The following is a 9,512-nucleotide window of genomic DNA, read 5'->3' as shown; positions in this document are numbered from 1 at the left end:
GCAAAATTTTAGTTCGCTGTGATAAAACTTTAAAGAGGTAGCCCTTATATTACACATATAATTGGAAATTTTCAAGTTCTAAGCAACAGATTTGATCAAATTCTTATTTATTATTCGAATTTTCTTATACCAAGTGGCTTCAAAAAAATAACTCTTGGTAATGTAATTTAAAGCTACTTGAACTAGCTGTCAATAAAATATCTTGATTTACAATGTAGCAGCCTCAGAACTGTTTATATACATTTTCACATTTATTTTATTTACTATCTAAAATAATTTCACAGTAGTCATAAAACGTAAAATTCATTGCTTAGGTTCATGTTAATTTTTATTTCTTAAAGCTTTAAAAAGACAAAAACTTATTTTATAGTTTCGATAAAAATTCAATTTGGCATCTCACCCTGCAAAAAAAAAATAGCTATTGATGATAATGGCTTTCTTTAAGAAAAAAAATAATTATGAGAATTTTAAATGCAAAAATTCAGTTGGGAGTGAGGCAGCCTTCCCCCCCCCCCCCAACACATATTTGGAGATTTTTTCAATCTTAAATAACAGAAAACAAAGTAATAAGAGTTTCCTTGTATTTTAAATGCTATTTCGTTTTGGGACAAAAAAAAACTTTTAATTAATGCAATTTCAAGCTATTTGAATACTGTTGAAAAAAATCATTTTGCCTACAATGGAGCAGCCGAGTTGTTTGATGAGGATAAGGCAATATTAGTTCATAATTTAATAAAAAATTTCAGCTAAAAACATATTCACTTTTGTTTTTCCTTTTTATAAAAGTCTAAAACCTGAATGTATGAAGTACAACTAATAGCACATTAAGCTAAATAGCATATTAAGAATCCAGAAATATTTCGTTTCCAATTAAAATGGCAATTTAAAATCAGAACTTTATCTTGACTATTAAAGAAAAAAAAAATTTGACAGAATGAACATATGCTTGATTTCAGTAACCTAAAAGAATGAAATATATTAATCCAGAGCTTAGTGTTGCAAAAAAATAAATAAATAAATAAATAAATAAATAAATAAATAAAAAAAAAATAAATAATAATAAAAAAAAAAGATCACTAATAGCTCTAAAATTTTTACATAATTGAGAACAGTACTAAATTAATACAATGAATTGGTAATTATTTATTTACTTGTTTTACACAATACAGTTGAATGTACAAGTTGATAACAATATTTACACAATATATACTGCTTTAGTTCTTATTTCTCTCTCTCTTCAGTCGATCCGAGGAATGTTTCAACCAGGACTTAATTTTTGTCTCTACCACTTCATCCGCAATCTTCAAGTTTTTTTCAACAGTATCTGGAGAATAATTAGGAGAAAAATGAGAAAACTTTAGGGAGAAAAAAAAACATTAAGGCTTAATGCAAGAAAATTTATGTTATCTTAAAGGCTATTTTACCAATAAAATCATGGCTCTGGGTTTGACAAATATTATCACATTCCCCCATTGTGAAACAAGTTAATCAAAGGTTTATCCCTTATCCCTGTCAATCTATCAAAAACATAAAAGACACCATGATCATTATTGAACTCTCAATTTAAAGCAAGACAATACATGCCACTACAAGGGATAAAAACACGAAACATAGAAACTTATAGCTTAATAGCCACTTCTTTAGAAATTAAAGTTGGGTACTTTATTCAAAAATTTTTTGGAGGGAATTTTTTTTTTTTTTATCATTATTGCAGAAGAATACAAATTCAGTAGTATAAATTTTCACTGTATTTATTGTACACATCATTTCTTACAGAACAATTTTGAATTTGCAACTTGAATACAAAACAAACTCTCTAACACATTTTATAAGTGTAAGAAACTGAATTTCAGAAGTATTACTTCATTTGCACTTATCCCACATCTAGCCTTATTAGTGATTTAAAGACTTTGAATAATAACAGTAGCAAAGTTATTTAGTGCACACATAGGATTTTTTTTTCTTCATTGAAAAGATGCATTATATTTTTTCATTTTTCATGTTAATGCTCTTTAAGCATCTATTCTAACAAAAAGCAATAGAATACAAAATATGAAAACAAATAGTAATGATCATATAGATTTCATGAGAAAGGTATTTGGCTAAAAATTCCTTGAAACAATAGTCTGGTTACAGCCCTGGAAAAGAATATACAACATACAAATAATTCCTTTAAAATATTGATTTCATGGTCACAAAAACATAAAGCAATCGAAGTCATACAAAATAAAAAATAATCCGTAAGTTTAAAATATTAAAGTAACACAGAAAAACAAGTCCTTACACTTAATGAATTCCACAAATTTGGTTTTTTTTACGGCTCTTTTCCCATTGCGACCAGCCCAATTAAGCTGAGTTGAGAAAATATCACTAAGGAGAAATGTCAGTAGCCTATCTACAACATTGTTCTGCCCAATTCTGAAGGATAAGTATGAAGCCTGAAAAAAGAAACAAAAACTTTGAACAATCAATAGTTCATTTGTATAATCTTGCAATTGTGAATGATTAATACATTAACCATTTAATTGTTTTACAGAAACAAGCTGATTTTATTTAAATGAAAAATATAAAGAATGATGATTAAATTCATAGCTGCCAACATGCGAACTTAAAAAATATTACAATGTATGCTTTGGCTATATTTCCACGCTTTTTTGACCATTATAAAGCAAAGTATTAAAATTTACAGCATTATAATATTTTCAAATCCTTACCTTTACTTGATCTGAGCTTTTATAAGTAAAAAAATAAATAAATTAATAAACTTCAAACTAAGTAAATAAACTTTTATTTCTTTGAACTTAAACTTAGAAAAGTCGTCTATAAAACACTTGTTCAAAGCAATTTTTCTGTAAGTTCTTACAGATTAAAATGTTCTCCATGCTGTTATCCAATAAAGAAGTGTACAGTTCTGGTACAAATCTGCCATAAGACCGTACAATCGTACAAAGCGTCAGAAAATCTTACAATGTAAGGCTAAATCGTAGAAGTTGGCAACTATGTGAATGCAACTGCATTTTTTGCTTCTTTTGACATTAATGTAAATAACAGCATAAAAATGACAAATTTTCAAAATAACAGCATTTTTAACTCAATTTCAGATTTTGTTTTTGACAAACTATTTTGTTCCTCACAAAAAAAAAAAAAGTATGATAATGATCAACAACAAATTTCACCTGGGGCCCAGACACTCTTGAGGACTGTTATTGAGGCCCAGAAAAACCCTAACAATCTATGTAAACCATTAAAAACATAAATCAGGCACACAATAACTTCCAATGTGCTAAAAAAGTGACTTAGTCCAAAAGGTTAAAGATATGGTTGTCTACATAAAGATATTTTAAAATAATTTGTGTAATTCATACTTTCAAAACATTTTTAGCTGATTTTCTGCGATTAGGACCTGAATTGTGGCTTGCCAGTTGTAGATCGCAGTTCTATAGAATTATTTCTGATACCAATTTTTTAAAAATATATATAACACATAACTGCAGCTGCTAAGCACCTTTTACAATAACATTACGCTTTTATGCATTAAATTTGATTGACTAATAATAGCATAAACATTTTCCCATTTTGAAGCATTATTAGCTTGGTTAACTTAGTGAACCAGGGTTCCTTGAAATTTCTGAGCTTGACTTAAATTGTGATTTAAATTAAGAGATTTTTTCTTTTAAATCATTGATTAAAATCAGTTGATTCTATTTTCATAAATTAATTTTGCATTTTCAGACTACATAGATCCCTCTTTTTGTATGTGTAACAGATTCTCAGACTTAGCACTACTGCATATACTCCAAAATTAGTTCAGAACCAAATAAAAATTTGCAGTTTTTCTTGTACACAATGTTACATACAATTTAGTTAAGAAAGTATTTGTTCAACATACACTAAAACCATACATGATGATAGAAACTTTATCTTTAAGCAAAATCACATCCTAGTTTCAAGAATAAGCTGACTGAATCCATTAGTTCCAGGAGCGGATCCACGAGAGGGGAACTGGGGGTACCTTCCCCTCCAAAATCCCAAATGTACATAAAAATTTTCAGAACAGAATACAGCACAATTCTTCAGTTTTTTAAAACTTGAACTTCAAGAAAGGCACCAGGAAAAGCAAGGAGAGAATTGCAAGAGCAGATTCAAATAGGAGAACTGTGGGAATGCCCCCCCCCCCCCCGTTTAAAAAACAATCCCAAGTGTACCTAAAACAGTACAGATTTTTTTTCCGTTTTTTTAGAACATGAACTAAGGCATCAGGAGAAGCAATTAGACAATAGCAGAAGCAGATCCACGGAGGGGAACTGAGGGAATGCCCCCACCCCCCATCTCATATATACCTAAAAAAATTTACAACAGAAAGTGCAGGAAAATTCTACTTTATACTTTAACTTGACTCTTACTTTAACTTGAAGAAAAGCTCCAGAAAAACCGAGTAGAAAATAGCAGAAGCAGATCCACGGAGGGGAACTGGAGGTAACAAATAAAATAGGCTGACTTAAGGTGGCTGTGTTACTATGCTAACCAACTTCAAAAATAATTGAAACCTTCACAGAAGGCAAAAGGATTGAAATCTCAAAACAAGGCATGTAATTTTCGGTGAATCATGTATTTGAAGCTGGCATGTTTCCAAAAAATATATATTCCAGCTGAAATCATGTTGTTTGAAGATCGAGGTTGGAAAAATAGGAGCTACAAGGAAATAGCGACTAAAAAATATAGGAATTATAGGAAAGTTTTTCATATTTATAGGAAAATATAGGAACACTTCTATGCATGGAAGTTTTTACAATTGCCTTCTTCCCAATTGAATCCATTAAAAAATAGCTACAAAGTTGCTTTTTCTTCCATTGTATGAAATATATTATGTTTATAAATGTAATTAATATCTACAAAATTTGGAAGATTTTTAAAAAAAAAATAAACAAAATCTTGTTTAAATTAAAAAAAAATTCAAACCCTGCTTTCAACTGCGTGGTACTTACCAGAGATACAAAAAGGGCATCATTGTCCAAAGCAAGCAGAAAGTTATTAAATACCTCCATACTTGCTATAGGTAACTGCACACCCTCTGGCAATTCCGGGCACCTGTTTTCTTTTCCATCTCTGAATACAGTACTTTGCAGTTCTATCCTACTCAGTCGTTTCTGTATCCTTTCAAGAGTATATGAGATGTTGGCAAGGGTTTGAAGAACAGTTTCCTGATATGCTACAAGAAAGAGAATAAATTTGAAAAAACAAAAAACTATGCAATTTTACTCATATACTTGCATAATTGACATTTAAAACTTTAAAAGCTTGTACTCAATTTCAGAAATAAAATGAAGGAGTTTTGAAGGAGTAAAATGAGATTTTGAAGGAGTACTAACTAATGGGCTACCCTTTAATGATGTCACACTTTTTCTTGTCACAATTTCATGAACACCTCTCCCCCTCAAGGCATGACATCACTTGTGGCTTCTTTGTACAACAACTGCGATTTACTAAACTTATTTCTGCTCAAGAACAGGCAAAAATCGTCTTAAAACTTGTACCCCAGACTGTATCCTCAATAAGTTAAAAATGAAGGAAAAATTGTACAAATGATGTCACCTAGAGCTTATTCAGGTGGGACACAATTAACTAAAATGCATGGCATACATTTAAAATATGCCTCTATACTTTTTAAACTTACAGGTGCTATTAGATTTTTCAGGCACAGGCCTATGTTGACTGGAAGGCATAGGCATCATATGTTGACTGGTATCCAGGGGTGCTTTGTTAGGCGTTGCCGCGACTGAAAAAAACAAAGAAATAATGGGAAAAACATTTTTAACAACGCAAAAAAAAAACCTTTAGTATCATCCAGACATGGCAACCTTAAAGATACTTGTCACATTTATATGTTTTTGTTCAAGCATTACAGTAATGACACTAAACTCACACCATATCAGTTACGATTTATTCAGGATTCCTAAACATAAAATATGAAGATTAAAATATCGACTCTCTTAATCTTACCAGTTATAAGCATTTGGTAAGACCTCAGTATGCTGCTCCGTTTTGGTGTATCTTATGAAATACATCAGTTTATTGAAAAGAGTTCAAACGGCAAGCTACAAGGTTAATAAATGGGCTTTCTAATTTAAATTATGATTCCCGTGTTAGAATTCTTAATATGTAAAGTTTGGAGAAAAAGAGTCTGAGGGGACATATTCAGTTGTTTAAATGTAACAAAATGAAAGATGTTAATGGGTTAAATTTTCGCACAGAAAGCAGGAAAAGTCCATTAGAAAAACTCAAAAAGGACCCCACTGCACAATATAACGTCGACTTTTTAATCTATGATTACAGGACATAGTAAACAGATTAACAGTACCTGAAACAGGTGAATTCCTTGACATATTTGCTTTTCCTGCACTTATTATACTGGGAGATGTTGCACTTGACTCTACAAAAAAAAAAAAAAAAAAAAAAAAAAAAAATTTAGAAACAAAAAAAAAATTAGCTTACAAGAATGAATCATTATCTAGTACTTTTGCATTTAAGCCCTGCAATAATATTAACAGCACTTAGTGAATGAACTTCAGTTAAACATAGCAGTAATGAATAAATTTCAAAGCTTAAAAAAGGTGCATGAAGATGAAGTGAGTATAATAGAATACTCATAACTGTACCTACAATATTAATTATTAAAGTCTAATTTACTTTTTCTGAGAAGATGAAAATTTATCTTAAAATCATACAATTCATTTTAAAGACTCTAGAGATCCCCACAACTATCTACTGGAAAAGATTGAAAAACAATGAAATAAAATAGAAGCAAGTCATAAGAGGTTAGTAGTGTCCCCCCCCCCCCCAAAAAAAAAGGGATGGCACATTGAGAAATACAGGAGTGGGAGCAAGGGGCATTAAAGGGTTAATTTAGAGGAGGCAAAGCACAACGCTGCCCCCCCCCCCCCAAAAAAGCTGTGTAAGTACATAAATATTGCCTTACGAGAAAAATGAGTTGGGCTCATCTCAGTATCATCAAAGTGCAGGCTGGAACTTGATAATCCTGCCGATCCTAAAAGTGCATGCATACATAAATTTGAAAAGAAATGAGGACTAAAAATACATAAATAAAAAACAATTAAAAATCAACCTTTACATGCGATGCATTTGAAACTTGCTAGCAAACTTTCATGCAAAAGCTCACACACAAAACTCAATATACAAGAAAAGTTATGTGTCAGAAAAAGTGCAGGCATACCTTGATTTTTACGCTTAAAATAAAGGAAGTTGGGGATTGCAGGGGTGGTATCGTAAAAGGATGGTTTTGAAGGATCATCCACTACCGATGTTTCATCTGTGCTAGAGCCTGAAAAATATTGATGAAATGATTATATTTTTAAGCATGTTGAAAATTTCTTCTTATGCAAGATTTTCTACAGGTTTTCAAAGCTTCCTTAATAATTATAAGCTGTCACACACACAGGAAATTTTCAAAGGGGTGGGGGGTGGTCCACCATTCTTGTATCATACTCCAACATGCATCCAAACATAATCTTTAGATTTTATCGATTGTTGGGAATAAAAACATTTATCAAAAAAATTTCGAATTAATTCTTAGCACAATTCATTAAAATTTACTAATAACAAATACTTAATTAAAATACCAGAAAGCACAAGAATGAATGTGTTTACTTTTCCATTATTGAAAAATAAAACCATCAAAGCCAAGTCATCATTATGGAACAATTTATGGTTACATATACAGCAAAATCCCTCTATAGTGCGGATACTAACGGGCCATTTTTTTTTCCGTCTGCAATAGAGAGGTGTCCGCTGGAGTATGTTTTAATGTTATTTGCATTGGAACTGGGGAATTAAAAATTGTCCGAGTAAGAGGGGTGTCCGCCTTTCAGGGGTGTACATTAGGAGGGGTTTTACTATAGTTTGTTTTGCAGGGGAAGAAAGAAAATAAATTTTATTTTTTCATTTATTGAATCTGAAATTATTACCTTTGTTTGGATTTATTTTATGTATTACATACATAGTATTATTGATAAAAGTAGGAAACAATGTTTAAAAGCACCAATAAAAGATGGAAAAGTTTAAAACGTAAACATGTTTCAGAGGCAATAGCCTCCTTCCTTAGTGCAAAGCAAGCAAATGGGATGGAACAAGGTCGTAGGCGAGTTTAAATACAAAAAGGGGAGGGGGCAGGTGAACTAATCAGACCCATTGATTAAGATTGGGGAGATATGCGGAACAGCAAAAGACTCATTACAAAGGTTATTTAAATTTTTGTAAACATAAAAGGCTTCCAGAAAATCTATTTCCCCACAGTTGTAGGTCTGCAAATAATCTTGGTCTCCAAAAAAAGGAGCAATTTAAATAACCTTTGCAATGAGTCTTTTGCTGTTCCCGTTCTCTCCAATCGTAATCGATGGGTTCAAGTTTATATATTCTGATACATCAAATCTTGCCTCAGCACTCGCTGAGATCTGATTGCTCCCCCCCCCCCCCTCCTGTATTTAAACTCTCCCATTTGCTTGCTTTGCACTGAGGAAGGAAGCCTCTGAAACATGTTTGCATTTTTAACTTATCATTTTTTTATTTGTTTATAAGTGTTGTTTCCTACTTTTATCTATTTTATACACAAAGCTCATGCTTCTTAACAGGATTATAGTCAATTTAAAAAAACTGAAGGGCGATTGAAGGGGTCCGACCCCCTGGACCATCCATCCTCGTGTGCGCCACAGCTATGAAGATAAATCAACATAAAAAATAAAAAACAAGCTAAATAAAATTAACGTTTTACTTTCATCACTTAAGTATCTAGGATTTCCCCTCCTTTTTCTTCTTTTATGTCGAAGCTCATCCGAATGGCTTGATTCGCTTACTGAATTTAATTCAGCATCTTTTGCTCTTTGTTTTGCTGTTAATAAATTATCTAAAAGAAACAACAAAATTAAGTGACAACAATTTCATTTAAGAAAATTATTCGTTTTAAAACATAAGAAATAAAATTCATCATTTCAGTAATATTGGATAGCGTAACAGAAGATCACTTTCACTTATGAAGAGTAAGCTTTGCATGAAGCTTTTATTGCTATAGATTATGTCAAGAATTTTTTTAATACTTCATTTAATAAAATCAGAAAAGCAAAAATTATTGTTAAATTGAAATATAAGCTACTTAAAAGCATGAAATTTACCACATCTATACAGAATTCTTGACAATCTATAAGAGCTCCATGTACTCTGAGGGGTATACATCTCGTTAATGGCTTTGGATACTTCGTTAGGTTTCCCATTAGGCCATTTAGATATCAATTCCTGTTCGTTAACCCAGCTTGCTGGAACGGTTTTCCACTGCGGGCGTTGTTTCCTTAGGCCCTTTAGGGAACTCAACTACCAAATATCTTGTATCTGGATATAGAGGAGAAAAAATAATTTTATGCAATGATTTATAGTTTTATGAACATCTAAATATTCTGCATAGTAAAAACTAGAGACGTACCGAGCACTCAGTAACTACTCAGTTC

General features: G+C 31.4%; 1 protein-coding gene across 2 annotated transcripts; it reads right to left on the bottom strand.

Moving 5' to 3' along the window:
• Positions 1-1,172: 1,172 nt before the first annotated feature.
• Positions 1,173-9,306, bottom strand: LOC129217504 (uncharacterized). 2 transcript variants are annotated; one of them, XM_054851815.1, is made up of 9 exons: positions 9,183-9,306; positions 8,786-8,917; positions 7,232-7,339; positions 6,977-7,045; positions 6,359-6,430; positions 5,675-5,776; positions 4,986-5,209; positions 2,285-2,438; positions 1,173-1,324 (listed from the first exon to the last, which is right to left on the bottom strand). In XM_054851815.1, exons 1-9 carry the CDS (start codon positions 9,241-9,243, stop codon positions 1,215-1,217), a joined length of 1,032 nt encoding a protein of 343 aa, XP_054707790.1. In that variant the 5' UTR covers positions 9,244-9,306; the 3' UTR covers positions 1,173-1,214. The 2 variants fall into 2 exon arrangements, with proteins under 2 accessions (XP_054707790.1, XP_054707791.1); XM_054851816.1 differs by having other exon boundaries at positions 5,040-5,209.
• Between the last annotated feature and the right edge of the window lie 206 nt (positions 9,307-9,512).

The sequence above is a fragment of the Uloborus diversus genome, chromosome 2, assembly GCF_026930045.1.
Source record: "Uloborus diversus isolate 005 chromosome 2, Udiv.v.3.1, whole genome shotgun sequence".
Lineage (NCBI taxonomy): Eukaryota > Metazoa > Arthropoda > Arachnida > Araneae > Uloboridae > Uloborus > Uloborus diversus.
This window is presented reverse-complemented; position numbering and strand designations above follow the sequence as displayed.

Coding starts and splice junctions, on each gene's coding strand:
- LOC129217504 (XM_054851815.1), bottom strand. CDS start 9,243: ATGTATACCCCTCAGAGTACATGGAGCTCTTATAGATTGTCAAGAATT. Junction 5,777..6,358: donor AAGGAATTCACCTGTTTCAG/GTACTGTTAATC, acceptor TGTTTTTTTCAG/TCGCGGCAACGCCTAACAAA. Junction 2,439..4,985: donor ATGCCCTTTTTGTATCTCTG/GTAAGTACCACG, acceptor TTCTTTTTTCAG/GCTTCATACTTATCCTTCAG.